The sequence below is a fragment of the Sander lucioperca genome, chromosome 4 (genome assembly GCF_008315115.2).
Source record: "Sander lucioperca isolate FBNREF2018 chromosome 4, SLUC_FBN_1.2, whole genome shotgun sequence".
Classification (NCBI taxonomy): Eukaryota; Metazoa; Chordata; class Actinopteri; order Perciformes; family Percidae; genus Sander; species Sander lucioperca.
Window position 1 is genome coordinate 41,372,245 of NC_050176.1, and position 25,164 is coordinate 41,397,408.

General features: G+C 41.3%; 1 protein-coding gene, 1 long non-coding RNA gene and 1 pseudogene across 2 annotated transcripts in view; 2 read left to right on the forward strand and 1 right to left on the reverse strand.

The window, feature by feature from the left end:
• The window catches only part of LOC116048144 (NACHT, LRR and PYD domains-containing protein 12-like), a 38,070-nt gene extending 36,863 nt beyond the window's left edge, over positions 1-1,207 (forward strand). The window contains exons 7-8 of the mRNA XM_036000532.1: positions 238-284; positions 601-1,207. Coding sequence (XP_035856425.1) covers positions 238-284; positions 601-1,133 — 580 coding nt within the window. The 3' untranslated portion in view covers positions 1,134-1,207. The remainder of the gene's footprint in view (positions 1-237; positions 285-600) is intronic.
• LOC116048207 overlaps positions 1-25,164 on the forward strand; it is a 39,441-nt pseudogene that overhangs the window by 12,545 nt on the left and 1,732 nt on the right.
• LOC116048168 lies at positions 1,459-10,817 on the reverse strand. The gene is made up of 3 exons (XR_004104569.1): positions 10,805-10,817; positions 7,421-7,423; positions 1,459-1,569 (listed from the first exon to the last, which is right to left on the reverse strand). It is a non-coding gene; the product is annotated as an uncharacterized LOC116048168 (long non-coding RNA).

The window sequence follows — 25,164 nt, forward strand, 5'->3', positions numbered from 1 at the left end:
ACTGGCCTCTGGGAAGGCGGGGTAAAATAACCGGGGAACACTAATAGTAAAGACAATAATGGATGTGCCTGAGACTCACATCCTAACTAATAAGTTTAATTTCTATTTGAGCACTTTGAGGATGTTTTGGTTCAGAGTTCATCTTTCACCTTAGAAACCTGAGATGTTTGATATATTTTGAATTGAATTGATGAGGTATGTTCTGAAGGTTCATTCTGACTTTGTTTCTTCCTCCAGGCTGGATCATTGTGGAGAGCAGAGGCTGAAACCTGGTCTGAAGAAATGTGAGTGTGTCTTCACTTTGATTCATGAAAGCAAGGAACATGTGTTAAAGTTGGATTAGTATTGCAGGGCTTAAAGTACTTTGGGGTGGTGCCGTATTTCTGGCATATGGCTATTTAAGATAAATAAAATTTAAAAAATAACCCTTACCCCTAACCCTAAACCTAAAAAAATAAATTAAAATGTCCACATGGGATTTGTTTTTGATGCTCTGGGTTTAACCAATCATCGTAGTTCCACCTACCAAATAAACCCATCAGGTGTGTTAGAAGTTAGATGATAAACTGCTGCTGTGTTGTGTCTCGTTCTCTCCATCAGATTCCTGTGAGCTTACACTGGACACAAACACCATGAGCACAAGCCTTAAACTGTCTGACGACAACAGGAAGGTGACATGGGTGAAGAAGGAGCAGTCATATCCTGATCATCCAGAGAGGTTTGACTGCAATCGCCAGCTGCTGTGTAGAGATGGTCTGACTGGTCGCTGTTACTGGGAGGTCGAGAGGATAGGACATGTTTTTATTTCAGTGAGTTACAGAGGAATCAGCAGGAGAGGAGATAGTGAAGACTGTGTGTTTGGATATAGTGATCAGTCCTGGAGTCTGGAGTGCTCTTACATAAATGGTTACACTGTCATTCACAACAAGAGAAGAACAGACGTCTCCTCCTTCGCCACTCTCATTAGTAGAGTAGGAGTGTATGTGGACTGTCCTGCTGGCATTCTGTCCTTCTACACAGTCTCCTCTGACTCACTGATCCACCTCCACACCTTCAACACCACATTCACTGAACCTCTTTATCCTGGGTTTGGGTTAGGAGCTGAGTCCTCAGTGTCTCTGTGTTCTCTGTAGGAAGGAGAGTCTCCTCCTGTGCACAGAAACACACACACTGCTGACCAACACACACAATCTCTTTGTCAATCATACCAACTAAAATTTACAAGAAAACAATGTATATGTATGTATGTATATATATGTATGTATAATATAAAAAATAACTCACTGCATGTCCATGGTTTAAAATACCTTAAATATGTTTTCATTCAGGTTTTTGGGGTGTTTGTGGGAAAACCTTTTACTACATTTATTTGACACTTAAGTTACTTTGCAGATTCAGATTATTAATACAAAAATCAACAAATACATGATGTATTATTATGGATAAAAACTGTATTGGTTAAATTCACGTGCTTAGCTCCACCTTTTTAATCTTGACAATGTTCAGAAAGCTGCTCTCCATTGGTTTAGATGGTTTTGCTTCCAGCTGGCAGCCAATCAGAGTGTGAGCCTGCAGAGTGAATAGCAGGAGGCAGCAGATCCTGAAATATTCTGCAACATTCAAAATGGAGAGAAACACTGAAGACTTCAGATCAAAAGTGTCACGTTAAAACTCTGTTGCAAAACCTTTTTTGATTCATCTGCAGCTGTTTAAACGTTTAAATACATAAATAAAGGAAATGATGACATGACTTTCTGTCAGGCTTTGTACACTTAATTATATCAGGGCCACGTTCAGCCCGGACAAAACGTAGCACGCTTTTTAAAAAAACTGAAACGGGTGCGTTGAACACCCTGCGCTCTGCCTTTTTATTACCACAGGTTTACAGACACATCTCTGCTGATTGGGTATCACCTGGGACATGGCCTATAAGCGAGAGACACGCCCACCCAACGAGAGAAAACAGTTCCACACCGTTCAGAGGAAACATGTCATTCAACCAGGAAACCGTGAACGTGCCGCTGATGTCTGTATTAGAGTTTAATCTGAGGATTGTGAAAATGGGATTCTGTAAATAAAGGCTTGTTAAATCACTTTTATTCGGATTATAATGAATGTAATAAGTTGAAAGATTTTGATTTAAGAATAAAGAGAAATATGGTACAGAAATATAAAGTGATCATTTAATAAAAAAATGATAATTACTATATATCAGTCTGATCAGCACTGTTTTGTTATAGTTCTTTTTGCTTGTCAGGTTTAAAGCAGTGTTTGGTGCTTTAAGCCCCCAACGTTGTCTTCCAGGCAGCGCTGCATGGAAGGCACTAGGGTTAGGCAAGGGTTAGGGGAGTTTGAATCCAGTCGCTGCGAAGCAAACAACTAACATATGCAGTGGTGTTGATGATGTAGTAATGTGCAATGTTGGGCAGGTATTTACAGGAACTGACATGAAAAAGAGGAACCAGAATTACACTTTCTGTTACAGACACTTAAGCAGCCTGACGGTTTCCTCACTCTTCACTTCTGCGGAGTGAGCGGACTTTGGCGTTGTCGACACATTTTATTGTTCTCCAAACCTTCAGGTGAGAGTTTTTCTTTTTATGCTTCAGATCATCATGTAGATAACTTTGTAGAGATCTGAGGCTGGAGTCATGCTGCACTCTACTGGATTCTTACTGGTCCAGTTGAACAGACTGTAAAACTTAAACAGAGTACAGTTTAAAGAACATTGGATAAATACATTTCAGTTTGACATTTAAATGTTACTATTCTTACAATACTATAGTACTAGACTACTACAATACTCTCAGTACTGGGTAATATTTACTTACTTGGTGCATTAGGGAGGGAGGGAGGGGGGGAGAGAGAGAGGGAGAAGGAGGGAGAGAGCTGCATTTGTCAGTTTAAGGGTATTGTGCTCATTGCTAAAGAGGTGTGTGTAGTCATTGAGGAAGTGGTTATTAGTACTCCAGGTGAACTCTGATGCACAAAAGGTTAAGCTTAAGTCTTTAAATATAGAATAATAAACATATGGTCAAAAGAAGCATTATGAACCAGACAGTTGGTCGAAAAACAGGAAATGTGTAAAAGGAAGCTGTGCAACACAGGCGGCCTGAACTCTGGCGAAGATGACAGTCTCCCTAGAGAGAGAGGGCACCGCCCTGGTCAGTAAACTTTGCTTGACTTTAATCTATCGTCTCAGATTGATCCTTGAGTTTTGGTATTCATAAATCCTATCAAATAATATGCAGGAATTAGTAAATTGGAGTCAGATCTTTTGGCCTTCGGGTCTGTGCCTTTTTGACGGAAATTCCCTTCAGGAGAGAGGGTGAAACAGAGAGAGAGGGAGGGAGATAGAAACAGGGAGAGAGAGAGGCAAAGAGAGAGAGAGTTAAACCAAGTTAACATCCGTTTTCTTTCTGTCTCTCTAACTTTCTCATCTCAGATTATTTTCTCTCCCTCTAGACCAAAAGGTCAAAGTGTGTTGTTAATGTTGGATGTTGTGTTATCTTGTGTAATGACTGGAGTTATCTGACTGGTTGTGCCTCCTGTTCTAGTTTGACTCAGTCAGTCTGCTCTCCAGCTCTGTGGAGATGGTGTGGGTAAAGTGCTCCATCTAGTGGACTGAGTGAAGGAGTTGGCTTAGGCTAATGCTAGGTGCTAAGGCTAAAATCCTTGACAGTCTCCCCTCTTGTTGCACATGTGCATAACATACGTCACAACCAGTCGGGCTTGGATCGGGTATCCATGCCTTAATACTAGTACCACACAGGCAGTCGCATGATGAATTCACACACTCTCTCTGACAGACGTCAGAATTAAGAATGAGAGTGTTTTGATGTTTTAATGCATATAAAGCATGTTTTTCTGTTTGGGTATGAGGCACTAATTTAGACTCATTGGCTTGTTTATTTGGATAACCAGTAGCCTAGAACAGCAAAGATATTTCAGAATCATCCCATTATAGCATCTTAATGTTGAAAGCCAGTCTGCTGAAAACATAGTCGGAATTAATATTTCTTGGGATTTTACTTTCAGTATTTGCATTGTTATCATATACAATATACAGGAATACATTTTGATGATGTGTGGACAGTAGGTCTTTTCGAAAATTCTGAATAAACACTGTATTGATACATTTTCCTGGATAGAATGGAAACTTAGAACCAAATGCAGATGATGATAAAACTAAGTTCTCCCACACAAATTAGGTAAGATTAGGATGTGATTGGTTGCCTTTATTTGGTCATGTTATATGACTGCAATTTAAAGTAAAAGAGTCTGACAACAAAGTTTAATTGTTTCTTTTTAATTAATTTATTAAAGTGGATAATGGAAATGAAAGAATGGTTAGTGGTGAATGGAAATAGGGTGTGTGTGTCTTTAATTTCCCCACTAACCCACAGCTACACTAAACTCTAGAATTGCATAGATAGAATTGACAGCCTGTAACAACCTGGAAGCAAGTTTTAAAAACTCGTGGTGGATTTAATGGATTTGCTTTCTCGTCGGTTGTTTAGCATGGATTTTAACCAGGGTTCAACAAAAGGTAGGCTCTAAATTAGTACATTCCTGCTGCTAGTGTACGGGTGTGTGTGGAAGGTGTGTCGTTGTGGCTCCAATCAATTTGCAATTTGTTTTCAGTCAGTGGACTGTCATTGGTAGGCGAGAGCCAGCCTAAGAGAAGCACATTTTATTTCAGTTGTACATGTAGCCTTGTATTACGGGCTGTGAATTAAAGGTGCTCTAAGCGATGTTGGATGATGTCACATCTCGTTGACATTCGAAGTATTGTCAAACACAATGGAGGCTAGCTAGTTTGTTTTTGTTGCCGTCTGTGGAGCCTGGGCTGTCTGTTTTTTTACAGTGTGTTCAGGGGACAGGCAGCTAGCAGATAGTGAGGAGATGTTTTTTACAGTGTGTTCAGGGGACAGGCAGCTAGCAGATAGTGAGGAGATGTTTTTTTACAGTGTGTTCAGGGGACAGGCAGCTAGCAGATAGTGAGGAGATGTTTTTTACAGTGTGTTCAGGGGACAGGCAGCTAGCAGATAGTGAGGAGATGTTTTTTACAGTGTGTTCAGGGGACAGGCAGCTAGCGGATATTGAGGAGATGTTTTTTTACAGTGTGTTCAGGGGACAGGCAGCTAGCAGTCACACCATAAAACGTTAAGACATGTTGAGAAAAAAGATCCGTATTTTGCCGTAATCCAATGACACGGAAAAAAAAGTAATCCACAGCGATCAGTAGATCCACAAAAAGCGTCACGGTGTATCCAGCAAGGCCTATACGAGCGTCACATTCACCAGCCAGCTCCAGACAGGTGAACGAGGCCTCTCCACCTCGGCGTTTAAACAAAGTGGAATAAAACGTATAAAAGTCCAAATCTACATAAAACCCGCAATCAATTAGTAAGCTGACATCAGATTTATATACATGGCATTTAGGAAACCTTTATTGCAAGGTTGGCACGGCAAGATGTCCAGACTAGTGCAACAGTAATTTTACATTTACATTGATTGGCCTCCGTCAGCAGCGGAGCCAGACGTAAACGTTTGGGGCTTAGCCTAAACCTAGAGGGGGCAGGAAGCATGAGATTTTTTTTCTATTCATAGCAGCTGTATGCGAAATTCATAAACAGGAGAGAAAACAGTAGAAAATATATCACCAGAATTCATTTTTCTCAATTGCCTCATCACATCATGTATCACTCCATTTTTTCAAGTCATATGCATTTTCATCATGTCCATTTTTATGAATTCATGTTCTTAATGGTCACTTCCGCCCTGTGTCAAAAAGTGGCAGAATTATACATGTACACCTGTTTGTTCTGGTGGTTTTGGCTTGTGTACGCTAATTTTCCTTAAAATATGATTTGCTTTTTTCCTTGACACATTTATGAATAACTGTTAAAGTCTCAACATCAAACAAATGTATAGGGGTTCACCCCTCAACCCTGCAGGGGCGCCACAGGAGGATGTTGATCAAGTAAACAAGGCCTACTGTGTGACATCAGAGAGAGAGAGAGAGAGAGAGAGAGAGAGAGAGAGACACTCTCTTTTCTTTCCGTCTCTCTAACTTTCACATCTCAAATTATTTTTTCTCCCTTCTGTGCCAAACTTAATCAGTGTGATTTGTATGCTAATTGTCCTGATAGCAGCCATCTAATATTCAATACTTAAAAAAATTATAACAAATCAACCGTACATGCTACAACGTTGCAACTTATGTGAAACTGTAGCCCCAATAGAGGAGAGACTTTTACATAGCAGCAGTTTTGAAGTCCATCGCTCTTCTTTTTGCAAAAACTGCAAAACTTCTTAAAGCTATAGTGCGTAGTTTCTGACCCCCCCATGAGGAATTCTAAGTAATGAAAACAACACTGTCGGAGTAGCACAGTAGCTAGTAACCAAGGAGGACATGGAGGATTAAGAAAACATGATGGACTCTTCAGAAGAGGTCATTATCTTCACTCAAGTTACTGCGTGTGAAAGTCGCCGGACGCCACAATCTTCTGAACATAGTCATACTGAGAAATACAGAGAGAGTTGTGTGGAACTGATAGTCTTAATTAGCTTTGTAGCAACTCATTTAGCTTGAATGTAACGGACGTTCATTAATATCAAAAAGTTACGCACTAAAGCTTTGAACCTATCTCTTCCCACATTTTTTGGTTCTATTCTACCAATCTTCATCTCCAGAATGTCCTCGACAAATTTACCATTCAGGGTTTTGATGTATCAAAAGTTGAGCCCACAGTGCATTCAAATGTTTTACTGCATACAGTAGTGTAAACAAATTCTGCAATTTCTTCCAAACTAAACCTTTGATGTTCATGGATATAATTCACAACATTATGAGGTCACTGTAGATTTAGTGTGCAACATTTTAGAATTTTATCTCCAAAAGTACATTTTTATAAAATGTTTGAATTGTGTCCTCATCTACACCATTACAGTCAATGCAAAATAGAGCATCTCTATGTTGTCCTAACAAAGTACACAAATTCTCTGAATTTTCTAGTGAGAAAATAATTTTTGACAATAGTTTAAAATGCTGCATTTTCATGCAGTCCTGCTCCTTAGATATCAAATATTGAGAAGCCAGTTGTGTCATCACCCAAATAATAGCTCCCTGAGATCAGCACCTGCCTACAGCGACAGAGGTTCTGAGTTGAGCCCCATGGTGTTGCCATACTATCATGCATTGTGCGAGAGCGAGATGTTTGGAGTTTAAATCCCCTACGCACAACTTACCAACTCTCACTTAAACAGGATCCCTGGGGCGACCTCTAGCTCACCCAGTAAGAGCGTGCACCTTATGTAGGCTGAGGCCTTTGCAGCAGCCCGGTTTCAAATCCGACCTCCAGCCCTTTGCTGCGTGTCATCCCCCATCTCTCGCCCACCTTTCCTGTCTATCCACTGTCTCTCACTCTGAAATAAAGGGGAAAAAAAATCTTAAAAAAACAGTATCCCTGTTCCGTTGGCATAACCAAGGTGATGAGCAGGAATGTCTCTGTTTGGCACCTATGCTGACAGAACCCTTAACATTTTTCTCCTCTTCTCCATCCACCGCTTTTTCCTTTTCCTGCGAAGCAGCTACAATTCATGTTGGATGTTGTGTTATCTTGTGTAATGACTGGAGTTATCTGACTGGTTGTGCCTCCTGTTCTAGTCTGACTCAGTCAGTCTGCTCTCCAGCTCTGTGGAGATGGTGTGGGTAAAGTGCTCCATCTAGTGGACTGATAGCACAACTACAGCTCATCTGTGGTTTCTCTACCCCTCACATGTTGGAACCATAGTTACAGCTGATGAACCATCTCTAACTGTCCATGATGTTCTCCATGTCAGTGCACTCAGATCAGTCCAGCACTGTGTGTGTGTGTGTGTGTGTGTGTGTGTGTGTGTGTGTGTGTGTGTGTGTGTGTTGAAGCCCAGAGCAGCAGCAGAGACCAGAGTCTCCTGAACCTGAACCCAGCCGTGTGTCCATCAAGAGCCACCGGTCCATGGATACACCTTTAGTGTTTAAAGGACAGCTTTCTGCAGAGACTCAGTAAGTCAACATAGTCCCAGCTTTAACATTGCATCATGTTCTGTAAACATTCTAACAATGTTGTTGTTGCTTTCATATGTACCATTCAGAGGCCCTGCGGGATCAAGACAAGTCATTGTGGTTTTCTCAAACCTCCTGTGGATTTTAAGTATAGAAACTGAAATATAATTCATTTTGCAGCATATTTCCTTATCTGTAAACTCTGAGAATCTCCAACTGTTGTTGTAAAGTACCCTTCTGCCATTAAGTGGCTCTTATTTTGGCATTCTGTCCCTAATAAAGTTTAAATCGAAAATCCAATCGTGGATTAGGAAAACCGTGATTTTAGCAGGAAATCATGACGGCAGTGGACCTTTTCAACACTCTGGAGGATTTAAGAGAAGATGAATTTAAACAATTCAAATGGTATCTGCAGCAGCAAGACCTCCTGGAAGGCTACCAATGCATCAAAGTGTCCAAGCTGGAGAACGCAGAAAGGCAGGACACAGTGGATGTGATGGTTTACACCTTTCATCTTCATGGAGCTCTGAAGGTGACCAAGAAGGTTTTAAAGAAGATCAACAGGAATGATCTAGTGCAGAGTCTGCCAGACACCAGTTCAGGACCAGAAGGTCAGTCAATCTTTTTAATATGTATTTTCTGTCAGGAAGACTGGGGAATGAAGTGTGCTTTGGCATCACAGTGACATACTGTATGTAATGGGTTGACTGACTGTGAGGAGTATTTGCGTGTCTTTTAATTTAATTTAATTTAATAGTAACAGTAGGCTACATCCTTTTCGGGTGAGTGTTGTTGCTGTTTATGACCGTAATTCATAAATGATAATTTAAATATTACTATGCATTTCCACACAGAGCCAGTGGATGTCAGGGATGTTGGAAAGACTTCAGAGAACAGAGGAACTCCCTCCTCTCAGAGCAAAGGTAAAGCTGCTGTATTCTCTGGTAAGTATGCCCTGAGTGACAAAGTGTACTTTTAAAGTTTGAAAAAAATATAGTCCAAATAAGTTAGTAAATCCATTCTCCAACAAGTTAATTATGGTGTACTACTATTTATTTGAAGAACCAGATTTACAACTCTTTAAATATAAATGACCTCCCAAATCAAGACTGCATAGAATATAAAGGCTATAACGCTACAGCCATCAAATATCAACCTCTGATGAGTTAGTGTGTAAAGCTCCTTTGGTATGAAAACATGCAACAGCAGAACACACAGAGCAATAGTTTTAAACAGTCTGTTGTCATGCTCTTTGCACCTTCTACTTCTTTTACAAACCTCTTGTCAAAATGTTTTTCTGCCACAGACGCAACTGTTGCCAAACCCACCATGTAGGGTATGCGCGCTGGGGGATATTTTACAGGATCTTGCAGTTAGGGAGAAACAGAGCGTGCACCGCGGCTTGCTGGTGGTGTGTGGGATTAGGTGACGGCCGTAGATTACAGCTGTGCTTCTGTATCGGGCTGAGGCACAGTACTCCCGCGACCCGTGTTACAATTAACAAGGTTTATAGGCCTATATCCCACCCGCCAAAGTGGCTAGTAGGAGTTACTGCATTAAAATTCAGGTGCTAATGTCAAGCCCTGGTAGTAATCACATTGTGTCTGTTTCAGTGGATGTTGAAGAAACTTCAGACAACAGAGGAGCTTCCTCTCCTCACACTGAAGGTACATTAGCAACAGATTATTTAAGTGTGATTTTGCTTTGTCATGTGTGTAAGATAACTACTAAAAAAGTCTGTGCCAATGTTATTCATTTTAAATATTTAAATATTTTCTGAAGCCACTGATCATCAGATGTGCTGTGCAAAGCATTTAAAGTGAAGTGTTTATCATTTTCTACCCAGCTTAATTTGTTCTTGATCCTTCAGGTCTTTGCTTAATATCAGCTCATAAAAACCATAATCTCTGAACCCTTATAGCAGTTCAGGAGTTGATGAGTTGTGGTTCCTGATTATTTTGTCTATTCTCAATCAACTGTACCTCAGAGGGGAGCAGGAAGCACAGCAGTCACCGCCCAGTATGGAGGAGTCGTCAGCTCACCTCATTTTAACGGTGTCAATGTGGGAGGGAATATAACGCTTAATGTCAGCAACACATATGGTAATGTTTCCACTGAATTCTTACATTAAATAAAGCCTTATTTATGTTTAACTATATATGTGCTTAAATTGTATTTAACGAATTGCTTTAAATTATTTTGCATTTCTCAAGAGCTGTTGCGTGTTTGTGTTTCAATCACATCTCCTGACAGGACAGATGAGACGAAAGCTGTTTCTCCCAAAACGACTGAAGGTATTGTGTGTGTGTGTGTGTCTGCTAATTAAACATAACTAGACTGAAGTACTACTGACAGAGCGAGTCTGAGAGGGAGGTTTGTGAATTTTAATCCAAGTCAGATGAATCAAATAAAAACTGGATGGTAATAATTACATTATTTCTGTTTCAGTGGATGCCAGTGGTGTTGAAGAAACTAAAGGTACATTAGCAAAAGATAATTAAAGTGGGATTTTGCTTTGTTGTTTGTGTGTGTGTATGTGTAAGAATTTTGTCAAAAAGTCTGTCTTAAATATTGAAATATTTGAATATATTCTTAAGCCACTGTACATCAGATGTGCTGTGCAAAGCATTTGAAATGACACAAAAATTACCTGATTTTGTTCTGAAGGTAAAGGGTTTTCTATTGCATGCAAATAAAATCGGTACAAATTGGGAACCTTGGGAAGCCATTTGGAGTAGGTTGCTGTCAGCACACAAACATGGCACTCAGTGTAAAGCTAACAGAGGATCAGCCATAAACTCTGTGTTGGAAAGAGACGAGCATCTTAACAGCTTCCTCAAGTTCATCTCGGCATCATCGGCTCACACCTCTCTCTCCACCAGCTGCGTGTATTTGCCTCTTTTCCTCTCGTTAGATTCCTAGATGCATTCTTTCCAAGGGACTATAGGTTCTAAGATAATTACCGAGGCTTTGAGGCTTCGGAGAGCAGCACCATGCCTTGCCTCAAGGTGTGACGGCAACATTTACTGGAAATTTGAGTTGCTTCCCCAGGTCAACTTTCAGATCCCAGTCCTGCCGAGTTAAGAGCAGAACGGAGGAGGAGGTCCTTAATGCTGCTTCCTCCCACCAGCTTTGATGAAAGATGAATGGTTTGACTGAGGGCATTCGGGTGACTTGACTTTCCCATGGATTCACATGAATCAAGAACTTGATGCAGTGGGGCTCCACCCTCCAGAGCTTGTGACACCTTTCGCTCCACTGCTTGCTTCCATCTTACCCAGGCTCCCTGCTGCTGTATTCCAACCATCCAAGTGGCATCAACTAATGCTTTGACCTGCCCTTGGATCATGGTCCTCCTATGTTTCCCCTTCGCCTTGTTGTAGCATGTTTTTGTGCTACTGCCAAGGCCAGCCTTTCAATGTGTCTCTGTGTCTACCAGTGAGCTGTGTCTAAACTGAGCCTCTGCTGCCTTCCACTTATGACCTATTCTGACCCGGATGTCAGCCTGGGAGATTTTAGGGTTGCTTGACTGCCGGTATTGCAGGACCTCCCTTGTACGAGTCACCCTGAACTTTTCATTTAGGCTGCTAATAAGGGAGCTTCAGGATGTTGTTCTTTTCGTTCAGGGCGGTGTTGCTCAGGCTTTGAGGAAGACCCAACAACCTTCTTGGGAACCTGCTCACTATTCTCTCAAAGCCCTCAAGCACACACTCTACTGGGTGAGCTAGAGTTCGCCCCATGCTTCCAGCTCTTGATTGGTTGCTAGCTCAGAGAGGATCACTGAATTTGTACATTCAGTTGTTGGGAACCAAACAGTATGATTAATCACTATCTTTAAACAAAGATGCCATTGCATGTTACCTCTGAGACAAAGGAAACCACATGTCCCACATGTGGTCTGAACTCCCTTTTCAAACAAAGATGGCCGGAGGTCTAAAATCTACAGAAGTTATAATTCACACCTATATGTCACCTTCAAGAACTCTGATTCCCTATTGGCCGGGGTCCATGAACACAGCAGGGGTTCATGCCCAGGTGACCGGGGATGTAAATACTCTGGTGACCCTCTTCTCATTGTCACTCACTGTAACACCTCGAGTTGCTAAAGAGGACAAACATCGGTCAATCACTGCAACACCTCGAGTTGCTAAAGAGGACAACCACTGTCACTCACTGCAATGCCAAGTTGCTAAAGAGGACAGCCATTGAGTCATTCACTGCAATGTCAAGTTGCTACAGAAGGCAAGGCAGCTTTATTTGTATAGCACATTTCAGCAACAGGGCAATTCAAAGTGCTTTACATAAAACATTAAAGAGCAGTTCAAAATGATTAAAAAATTTAAAACAGATAAAATACGAGAATAAAATGTACAGTGCAGTATAAGAAATTAAAAATGATTTAAAGAAAGGCAATATCAAAAAGAAAGGTCTTCAGCCTTGATTTTAAAGAACTGAGAGTTGCGGCGGACCTGCAGTTTTCTGGGAGTTAACAAAATCATAAAAAAACTGAACGCTGCTTCTTCCTGTTTAGTTCTGATTCTGGGGGCAGGAAGCAGACGTGTCCCAGACAACCTGAGAGGTCTGGGTGGTTCAGAGTGTAGCAGATCAGAAATGTATTTTGGCCCTAAACCGTTTAGTGATTTATAAACCAGCAAAAGTATTTTGAAATCAATTCTTGTAAAGACACCGTTACAGTAGTCAGTCTACTGAAGAACAAGTTTTTCCAAATCCTGCTGAGACATAAGTCCTTTAACCCTTGATAAATTCTTAAGGTGATATTAGGCTGACTTTGTTATTGTCTTAATTTGGCTGTTCAAATTCAGGTCTGAGTCCATGACTACACCAAGATTTATGGCTTTGTCTGTTGTTTTTAACATTGTCGTTTGAAGCTGAGTGCTCACTTTTAATCATTCCTCTTTTGCTCCAAAAACAACCACCTCAGTTTTTTCTTTATTTAATTTAAGAAAGTTCTGGCACATCCAGTCGTTAATTTGTTCAATGCACTTACTCAGTTTTTGTATTGGACTATAGTCCCCTGGCGATAAGGTTATGTAAATTTGTGTGTCATCCGCATAACTATGGTAACTTATTTTGTTGTTTTCCATAATCTGACCCAGTGGAAGCATGTAGATGTTAAACGGAAGAGGCCCCAGAACGGAGCCTTGGGAAACTCCGCCCGTCATATTTGTATGCGCAGATGCATAATTACCTAAAGACACAAAGCAGTCCCTATTCTTTAAGTAGGATTCAAACCAGTTTAGTACTGAGCCAGAAAGTCAGCACTGAGATCAAGTAATACTAAGACTGTAGTTTTGCCACTATCTGTGTTTAAGTGGATGTAATTAAAGACTTTAACAAGAGCTGTCTCAGTGCTGTGGTGTGGTTGAAAACCCGACTGAAAGGCATCAAAACTGTTGTTTAGTGACAAGAAAAGGTTGAGTTGTTGAAAAAACGCTTTTTCAATGATTTTACTTAAAAATGGAAGGTTGATATCAGCCTATAGTTGCTCATTAGTGACATGTCTAGATTGTTCTTTTTTAAGAGGGGCTTGGTGACTGCAGTTGTCAGGGCCTGTGGGAAGATACCTGAAAGAAGAGAAGTGTTTACAATCTGTACAAGATCTGAAGCCAAACATTTTGAAACATTTTTGAAAACGCCCGTTTGTAGAATATCAAGGCAACGTTCACTTCCACGTTTACTTCCAACCAGGGAAATTTGGTTTCCAGAATTGCAATCTTCTGAAGGAGTTTGTAGTTGTCATCCACGGAGAAGGGAGGCATCTTGCTGCTAATTAGCTTTAGCTAAGTACCACGTTTCCAGTCACTGTAGGACAGGCTTGTACTATTGGTAGGCCACGCTCACGTAGAAAAATGTTAAAATATGGCAATAGCCTATGTGTGTCTAAATGTATGTCTATGTCTAAATGTATAGTCCAGTGATTTATAAGTATCCAGGACCCGCTGCTCATAGTTTCTCACAGATGAAAAGCAAAATGATCAGCAGAAATATGCAAGCAGAGTCAGGAGCAAACAGTAAAGCATCTGCACTGTAAGAAAGCCTGTAAGAAGTGTGCTTTGGCATCACAGTAACATACTCTATGTAATGGGTTGACTGACTGTGAGGAGTATTTTCGTGTCTTTTAATTTAATTTAATTGTAACAGTAGGCTACATCCTTTTCGGGTGAGTGCTGTTGCTGTTCATGACAGTAATTCATCAATGATAATTTAAATGGTACTACGCATTTCCACACAGAGTCAGTGGATGTCAGTGATGTTGGAGAGACTTCAGAGAACAGAGGAACTCCCTCCTCTCAGAGCAAAGGTAAGCTGCTGTATTCTCTGGTAAGTACGGAAGCCCTGAGAAAAAAATTAGTACAAGTAAGTTAGTGACTCCATTATAACTGAGTGAAAGCAAAGATAGGAGAACTTGCTAAGATATATTCCAATCAGCATCAAATTATCTGCAGGTCAACAAGTGTTAAATTCAGTTCCCTGTGGACTAAATCTTCTTAATACAGCATTTCCATATCAGTTCGATAGAAAGAGGAGCATCTGTATTTTTAACAGTATTGAAAATAATACCGTTGGAATTTCTAAATACTCTGGTATGCCATAACACTGTGATACACCAAAGGTTTCACCACAGTGTTAGTGTGTAGGAGTCCAGGCCATATGTTGGCAGCATATACGACCCCCACTGTGATACATGGCCGGTTGAAAATCAGCAAAGTACCCCTTAACGAAAGAGAGTAAAAGAAAAAGAAAGTGTGCACTTCTGGGCATGTGAGAATGAGAGCACACATGTGAACAGAAGGAGAGATTAAAACTGATGTAACAGGACTTTAGTTTGTGGCATTTTGAAGGGCAACTATTATATAGCATTATCAGGATAATGTATTTTGTATTTGTACTATAACATGTTTACATGCTTTAATGTTAAAAAAAACAGTTTATTTTTCTCATACTGCCCATGGCTGCTGCACCTGTAGTCACCCTCTATATGAGATCCTTTGTATATTGCAGGACTTTGTACCGTGAAAAATCACCAATAAAGGCTTTTAAACCAAATACTACACAAACGGACACGTCCCAGAAATTGGGGAGAAATTACCAACATTGGCCGCCAAGATTAGCTAAAGCTATGTGGCGTTAGCATGCAGGTACTTAATATTTAGCACTAGGCTAACGTTAGATTACAGAGGGGCGAAAAGTCTTCTGAACCAAATACTACCCAACAACTTTTACTGCTGTTAGCATGTAGCTACTATAGTTAGCAGTAGACACTAATGGAACATAGCAGCACTTTCTACAGTCAAAAATCGTAATTAAAGGCTTTTAGTTTATACATTTTTAAGGCTTATGTTTCAGGAGTAATGTGACCTGGAATTGGGGAGAATTTAACCACACTGCCAGCCAAGGTGACATTGTTTACTGCCGTTAGCATGTAGCTACATGCGACAATGTTAACACTTAAGTAGTTCCTACCTGGAGCAGACGACCAATCATAGAAGTCCGGCTTAGAGTTGTGTAAGACTTAACCGAGAGTAAACCAGAGCGTTCAGAATAGTTGGAAATCTGAACTGATAGCTCACAAGGATTTCTCTAAAATGCGTTTACCTCATTATTTGAAGTTTTACCTGAAAATCCAACATTATAACATTGTAGATATGACAGAAAATATGGAAAAGCATAATATGTTCCCTTTGACCAGTAGATGTCAGCAATGCCAGCAGTTGGTCACTGGTAACGAGTGCAGCGCTGTGGTTGTACTGGGCAGCTACCTGTCGTAAATGTTTAAACTCAAATACAGTCGACATACAACTTGTTCCACCATAATATTCAGTTGCATGTGTTTACTGATGCTTGTGAGAATAGAGGTATCTTTATATATATACTGCCTAATTCTATATTGTTGTTTTTCTATTTATGTCACACAGATGGAATTGTTCCAGTACCAGAGCCACAACACATCTCATTTTACCAAGGCGGTCTTCAAACACACCTTCAGGATGGGTATATGTATGCACAAGAGGGGTGGACACAGAAGAAGGATGAACAACCTCTGGATGATATCTACACTCATCTGTACATCAAAGCTACTGGTGACGTACACATCAACACACAGCATGAGGGCATGCAGATTGAGGTGATGAAGCCAGCAGATACAGAGACAACAATTGAACCTTGTGACATGTTCAAAGACCCCTCTGGAAGATACAGACCCATAAGAACAGTGCTGACCAATGGAATCGCAGGAATTGGAAAAACATTTCTTGTGCGCAAATTTGTGTTGGACTGGTGTAAAAGAGAAACCAATCAAGATGTGCATCTCGTTTTCCCCTTCACCTTCCGCCAGCTGAATTTAAAGAAGGGGGAAAAGTTGTGTTTGGCAGAGCTCATTCATGAATGTATCACGGAGACCAGAGACATCAAGGAAGAAGCTCTTAATCACATCTTTACAGCTCTGCAGACATCAGGAAACACCAACTTTGACAAGAGTGAATTCAAACTTCTGTTTGTTTTGGATGGACTGGATGAGAGCCGCCTTGATCTGGACTGCTCTACCAATAAAAACCCAGCTGTTAAATTCGATGTGACAACGCCGACCTCAGTGGACGAGCTACTGATGAACCTCATCAAGAAGAATCTGCTTCCCTCTGCTCGCCTCTGGATAACCACACGACCTGCAGCGGCCAATCAGATCCATTCTGATTTTGTTAACATGGTGACAGAGGTCAGAGGGTTCACTGACCAACAGAAGGATGAGTACTTCAGGAAGAGATTCAGAAATGAGGAGCAGGCTGACAGAATCATCTCCCACATCAAGACATCACGAAGCCTCCACATCATGTGCCACATCCCAGTCTTCTGCTGGATCATTGCTACAGTTCTGGAGGAAGTGATAAAAACCAGAAAGGGAGGGGAGCTACCCAAGACCCTGACTGAGATGTACACAGAATTCCTGCTGTTTCAGATTTATCAGACAAAAGAGAAGTATGACCAAAAAAAGTGCATTCAGTACATTGAGTCATTAGCAAAACTAGCTTACCATCAGTTGGAAAAAGGCAACCTGATCTTCTACGAGAAAGATCTAGAAGAGAGTGGCATTGATGTCAGTGGAGCCTCGGTGTGCTCAGGAGTGTTCACAGTGATCTTCAAAGAGGAACGTGGGAGGAAGAATGAGTTAGATAAGATGTTTAGCTTCGTCCATCTGAGTGTTCAGGAGTTTCTGGCTGCTCTTCGTGTAGAGAGCGCAGTAATTAACAGAAACAAGAATGTGATGTCTGAGCCAGGGCAAAGTTGGGTTGAACGAATGCGAATGGTTTTCAGCAGGAAATCTATGACAGAGGTCCACAGGTTTGCTATTGACAAGGCCTTGCAGAGTCAAAACGGACACCTGGACTTGTTCCTCCGCTTCCTCCTGGGTCTTTCATTGGAGACCAATCAGAAAAACCTACGAGACCTGCTGAAAAAAAGAAGGTCATTGACCAATCAGAAAACAGTCGAGTACATCAAGAAGAAGATCAGTGAGAATCTGTCTGCAGAGAAAAGCATCAATCTGTTCCACTGTCTGAATGAACTGAATGATCGTTCTCTAGTGGAGGAGATCCAACGGTACCTGAGTTCAGGAAGTCTCTCCACAGATAAACTGTCTCCTGCTCAGTGGTCAGCGCTGGTCTTCATCTTACTGTCATCAGGAAACAATCTGGACATTTTCGACCTGAAGAAATACTCTGCTTCAGAGGAGGCTCTTCTGAGGCTGCTGCCAGTGGTCAAAGCCTCCAAAAAAGCTCTGTAAGTGCACCGATTACTGAAGATACTAACTGTATCAGATGTGTAGGGTTGTTTTCAACTAATTAATGTTTTAGTGAACTAATAGTCAAGATTTAGTCAACAAATGGATTAGTTTATCAATTGAAAAACCTGCACATTGTTTCTTAAGTTTCATTGTACCTCCACAAATTAATGCAGCCAAATGAAGAAAAAAAGATCTGCCACTTTGTAGTTTATTTGAGGCTGAAATTAATTAGTGTGAATGATTGGGATCCAACAGATGTGACTATATTTTTTGAAATTTCCTTTTAATATTTTTCTCAGTCTGGACAACCGTAGGAATGTGATATATTATAGATGTGTTAAGTCATTTCAAATACAGATCAGAAGTGAAGCTGCTTTATACTGCACTGAAGAGTCCACACTGTAAACTGGAGACTCTCAGGTCAGGAATAATAAAGCTATAAAGGGTGATCCATTATATTACATTTTATTTAGCTGATGCTTTTATCCGAAACAAATTACAGTGACTGCCAAGTGCAGTCAACCATGTAGGTAAAACGAAGAAGAGCAAGAATCACATAGACGTACATTAGCTTCAAATAAGCTAAAATACAACATGTAAGTGCAATTTCTTTTATAAAGCCATTATCTTCTTAAGTGCAGTTGGAAGAGATGTGTTTTTAGCCTGCGGTGGAGGATGTGTAGACTTCCGGCTGTCCTGATGTCAAGGAGGAGCTCGTTCCACCATTTAGGAGGCAGGACAGCAAAAAGTCTGGATTTCGTTGAGTGACTATAGGTGTCCCTCTCAGTGAGGGAGCAGCAAGCATATTGGCCATTGACAAGAGCCTGAACCAGAACCTGAGCTGCCTTCAGGGTCAGAAAAGGCTGTATCCTTCTGAGGTTATGCAGTATGTATCTACACGATCAGGTTGTTGCAGCAATGTTGGCAGTGAGGGAGAGTTGGCCGTTGAGTGTCCCACCCAGGTTCCTAGCAGTCCTGGTGGGTACTACCACAGAATTGTCGATCTGGGTGGAAGACCCCTTCCCTGGAAGGAGAAGCAGCTCAGTCTTGTCAAGGCTGAGATTCAAGTGGTGTGTGGACATTAAACAAGAGATGTCAGTCAGACAGGCAGAGAAACTTGCTGGTACTTGTGTTTCAGACTGGGGAAAAGAGAGAATTACTCAGGTGTCATCTGCATAGTTGTGGTAGGAAAAGCCATGTGAGTGAAAAACAGAACCGAGAGGGAGTTGGTGTACAGAGAGAAGAGGAGGGAGCCCAGGACAGAACCTTGTAGGATCCCATTGTGAGTGGACAAGGTTCTGACACAGATTCTCTCAAGGTTACCCAGTAGGTGCAGTATTTGAAGTAAGATGTGAGCAGAGAGTGTGCAGAAACTGAGACATAGATCCTGAAGGGTGGAAATGAGGTTCTGGTGGTTCACTGTTTTGTGTTATGGATAAAGCGGAAGAAGAGAGACAGGTCTGTTGTTGTTAACTTCAGACAGGATGAGTGTGGCTTTCTTCTGGAGAGGGGTCACTCTCGCTTCTTTGAGAGAGTCCAGGAAACAGCTGGTTGACTAGGTGGTGATAATAAGATGAGTGAGAAAAGGGTGACCCAAATTTTTCAGAAGGTGTTGTCATTTTTCTTTTCCTGGTAGCTACCTAAATATAAGTGTAAGTCATATCAAATACAGATAAACATGTTTTCACTTATGTACATTTACGTGTGTTCTGTACATATTTTTAGGCTGAGCGGCTGTAACCTGTCAGAGAGAAGCTGTGAAGTCCTCTAGTCTGAGAGAGCTGGACCTGAGTAACAACAACCTGAATGATTCAGGAGGGAAGCTGTTTTCTACTGGAGTGAAGAGTCCAAACTGTAAACTGGAGACTCTCAGGTCAGGAATAATTAACCTGTAAAGGGGGAACCAAATCTGTCACACAGTGTTTTCATTTTTCTTCAGTTAACCACTTTGTTTTATGATAATAGTAATGCCTGCCTAAACATAAGAGTAATTAATATCAAATACAGATAGATTTTTCACATGGTGTTTTCATTTTTCTTCAGTCAATTAACCATTTTTCTTTGATAATAGTAATACCTACAGTTGTGTTCAAAATTATTCAACCCCCCCCAATGCTGTAAATGGTTTTAGGGAATTTAGTGTACATTTGTAATTGTATTCAGAATGAAATCCTACAAGGACTTCTTAAAGAACCATATGCAACTAAAATGACATCAATTGGTTTTGTAATACAGTAGTAAATGTTTCTTTTGTGAATTCTTCATTGACACAATTATTCAACCCCTTAAAGACTACCACTCTGAAGAACAGAGGTTCATTGAAGTGTTTTCAATCAGGTATTGAAAACACCTGTGGATGTCAGGGAGCAGCAATAAAGCCTAATAAGCACCAATTAGGTAGCTTTAAAATGACTGTGATACTCAGCTCCTTCTAGACATTTACTGGTGTGGTTACAAACATGGTGAAGTCAAGAGAATGGTCCAGGAAGACAAGAGAAGAGGTGATTACTCTTCACAGGAAGGGCAATGGCTATAAGAAGATTGCAAAGCTGTTAAACATACCAAGAGACACCATAGGAAGCATCATTCGCAAATTCAAGGCAAAGGGCACTGTTGAAACGCTACCTGGTCGTGGCAGAAAGAAGATGCTGACTTTGACTGCTGTGCGCTACCTGAAGCGTAGAGTGGAGAAAAGTCCCCGTGTGACTGCTGAGGAACTGAGAAAAGATTTGTCAGATGTAGGTACTGAAGTTTCTGCTCAGACAATACGGCGCACCCTGCGTAATGAAGGCCTCCATGCCAGAACTCCCAGGCGCACCCCCTTGCTGTCTCCAAAGAATAAGAAGAGTTGACTGCAGTATGCCAAAAGTCATGTGGACAAACCACAGAAGTTTTGGGATAGTGTTCTGTGGACTGATGAAACAAAATTAGAACTGTTTGGGCCCATGGATCAACGCTATGTTTGGAGGAGGAAGAACAAGGCCTATGAAGAAAAGAACACCTTGCCTACTGTGAAGCATGGCGGGGGGTCAATCATGCTTTGGGGCTGTTTTGCTTCTGCAGGTACTGGGAAGCTTCAGCGTGTGCAAGGTACCATGAATTCTCTTCAGTACCAGGAGATATTGGATGACAATGTGATGCAGTCCGTCACAAACCTGAGGCTTGGGAGACGTTGGACCTTTCAACAGGACAATGATCCCAAGCATACCTCCAAGTCCACTAGAGCATGGTTGCAGATTAAAGGCTGGAACATTTTGAAGTGGCCATCGCAGTCACCAGACTTAAATCCGATTGAGAACCTCTGGTGGGACTTAAAGAAAGCAGTTGCAGTGCGCAAGCCTAAGAATGTGACTGAACTGGAGGCTTTTGCCCATGATGAATGGGCGAAGATACCCGTAGATCGCTGCAAGACACTTGTGTCAAGCTATGCTTCACGTTTAAAAGCTGTTATAACTGTAAAAGGATGTTGTACTAAGTACTAAGATTGAATGTCACTTGGGGGTTGAATAAAACTGATAATAATGTGAGCACAGAAAAGACATTTGTGGTTATTTCATTATAAATGTTATGTTATATTTGTCTGACCTACACGTGCCTCTTTGATTTAATTGTAAGCAGGATGACTGAATGATCAAAATCAATGTCAAACCGGCCAAAACAATCCATTTCAGTGGGGGTTGAATAATTTTGAACACAACTGTACCTAAATATGTAAGTAATAACAAATACAGATACAAATGTTTTTACATATGTTCTGTACATGTTGTTAGGCTGAGTGGCTGTAACCTGTCAGAGAGAAGCTGTGAAGCTCTGTCCTCAGTTGTCAGCTGCTTTCTGCCGGACTGGCAAGTCCACACTGTAAACTGGAGACTCTCAGGTCAGGATTCTGTTAAACAAATAAACATTTAAATGTTGCTTGATATAGAAGTTAATGTATGTTAAAAAAAGATACCCAACATCTTTCAGCCAATTGTTGTGTTTTCATGGCCCACAACTTAGTGTTTTGATTCAGTCTCACTACTCTCATCAGCACCTTCTTCAGCAGCAGCATGCAGCTGTTTCCATCCAACAAGCTCTGATAAACCTACTGTACACCACCTGCCCAGCAGCCAACAGCAGACAAACACAGTTAGACATTAGCTGGTAAAGAAAGTTCACCATCTAGCAGCTTAAGAGACAAATATTTTTTTAAGGGTTTGTGGAGACTTAGCCCATTTTTTTAAACTCAGAACTCTGTATGATACTCTGTGATTCACTCACATATCATTCCCAGTGCAGCTGGCTGCATCATAAAGATGTTTTGTGATCTTACAGATGTCTGCTGTCTATCAGCCATGATAGAGAAAGCTTTAGGGCTATACCAACTTAAGTCAAATTACTTTCTCTGGTTCTATGCAAACTTTTAAATCCAATATTTCCACAGACTCTTCCACTTTATTTTGCTCTTTTGTTGGACTGGCTTTGGTCCACTGCAGACGTTTGCCAGTTGAGTGAGAGGACAAAAATAAACTAATGCAGATTTAAGACAAATTACTTTGTGTCAAATTCTGATTGACTGTTTAGCAACAATATATTTCAAAGAAGTGGACAGATGAGACAATTTAACATTTAGCTAAAATTAGGAAATGTACACTGAAGAAGAAAGAAATTATAAAAATAAATTCATTATTATTATTGTAAATTCATGTAATTTTCTGTGTGTGTGTGTGTGTGTGTGTGTGTGTGTGTGTGTGTGTGTGTGTGTGTGTGTGTGTGTGTGTGTGTGTGTGTGTGTGTGTGTGTGTGTGTGTGTGTTTGTGTGTCCAGTCTGTCAGGCTGTCTGATCACAGAAGAAGGCTGTACATCTCTGGCCTCAGCTCTGAGCTCCAACCCCTCCCATCTGCGAGTGCTGGACCTGAGCTACAATCATCCAGGAGTCTTGGGAGTGAAGCTGCTTTCAGCTAGACGGGAGGATCCACACTGGAGACTGGACACTCTAAGGTACGAACAGACAGCAAGAGCTCACTGTTGGTTCACAGTGTGTACCAGCAGCCCTGGTGATAACAGTGAAGACAGTAACTGATGTGCTGAGAATCTCGTCCCCACTGAGACTCAACTCCTATTAATAAGTTACATTCTTATTGGAGCACTTTGAGGACGTCTCAATTATGTTAATCTTTGACATTAGAAACCTGAGATGTTTGACATATTCTGAAGATGAGAGATGAAGAAGCTTCTGAGGGTTCATTCAGACTTTGTTTCTTCCTCCAGGCTGGAACATTGTGGAGAGCAGAGGCTGAAACCTGGTCTGAGGAAGTGTGAGTGTGTTTTCACTTTGATTCATCAAAACAAGGCACAACATCTTACAGTAGGATTAGTATTGTTAGTTGTTTTTTTTTAATTGCTAACAAGCATCAGTTAAAATGGAAGTCACATTGTCAAAACTATTCACACAGAGAAACAGAAGTCTTTGTGGACCAAACTGTGGATCGTTTTTCATTGCTTTAACAGAAAATGCAGCCAATGACAAAATTTTCCAAAATCCTTGAACTCTTTTTCTCATGCAGACTCCACCACCAGCAGAACACTTTATTTCTGTAGCACATTGTTCAAATGCTAAGACACTTGTAACCCTTGGTTACCAGAACCTTGTATAATAGCTTAAACTGTAGGAAAGAAAAACAACTTTTATTTACGCTTTGAGGCTGACAGCCAACAAGCCTGCATACCTCTTGACAGAGAAAGGGGGGCGTTCACCGTGACAGAGCATGACATGAGGAGGACATTCAGAAGTGTAAACGTCAGGAAGGCAGATGGACCAGACGGTATTACTGGCCGTGTCCTTAAAGCCTGTGCTGACCAACTAGCACCTGTATTCACAGTAATATTCAACCTCTCCCTCTCACAGTCTATTATTCCCACCTGCTTTAAACAGTCAATCATAGTCCCTGTTCCAAAGGAAGTCCAGCCTAGCTGTTTAAATGATTACCGCCCCATAGCCCTTACATCTGTGGTGATGAATTGTTTTGAGAAGATGATTAAACGATTCATCACTTCCTCCTTACCTGCCATCCAAGACCCCTTGCAATTCGCAAACCTGAGGGTTTGACTAATACCTGGAACAATCATTCATCCCATAAAGTTCTTATACAAAGCAAACATTTACTGCCCCAGGAAATAGGACAGACCTTAGTTATGACTTGTGCCGCTTTGCAACAGGAGATATTTATAGTCCGCTCAGCTCCGACACCTAAGAGCCAGAAAGCTAACGCTATGCTAGCAAGATTCATTCGGAATTTCCTGGGGCACCAGAGCAATCCCGGAAGTGGAACGTCGAGGATGTGGACTATTTAGAACGGCAAACAGTCCTTTAGTAGGTGTCCTATAATTGTTACGTTTGCCGTTTGACCCAAAACGCAGAGACAACACACAGAGGCAGATAGCAGTTAGCGATGTTTATTTGAACAGTCAAACTTGATTGTGCAAAGAGGGGGAGTCTGGGAAGTGAAGCTTCTGGATGGTAATGAAGATTGAGGCAGGCAGGCGGTGAGGAATCCAGGGCAGAACTGAGATTCGGAGCAGATTTCCACGGGGAAAGGACGCCTCACACGCCGGGAGACGGCCGCTGGGGACGCGCAACAATAACGGGACGGTTGTGATTAGGAAGACAACGGGGAAACAAAAAGCCACACGTGGGACGCGATCCCCGGTCACCCGGGTGAAAGTCCTGTATTGTTTGACCCATCCACCACCCTGTCCAACCTCCCTACACGGATTTTCAGCTTTTCATACTACTCCCTACCGTTTTCGTGCAGTGATCACAAAATATGCTTCCCATTGAAATACATTACTCAATAGATCAATAGATTAAATAACGTGACCATTTCACAAACTGCCATGAGACTGGGCTGGTCTCTCAGTCTCCTTGAGTAAGAGTAAGTGAGCTGCTGGCTAATGTTAGCTTGCTGGCTCACTAGCTAACTGGTCAGCTACCAAAACAAATCGAATCAAGAAAAACGTAATTATGATGGGGAAACTGCAGCTATTTTATTAGAATGACATGAATAAACATTACTCAACGTAACGTGAATACACTTTTAAAGACTTGTTTATGGGCTTTTCAGCCTTTAATGGATAGGACAGCCAGATATGAAAGGGGAGAGAGAGAGGGGTCCAGGTGGGACTCTGGACCTCTGCGTCAAGGCACACACCTCTATATATGTGCACCTGCTCTACCAACTTAGCTAACCGGACCACTGAAAAGATGCGTTCTAATTAGCGATGGTGTTTAACAATAAAAACCACAACTCCCGTAATTCCACGCAACTTCCCAACG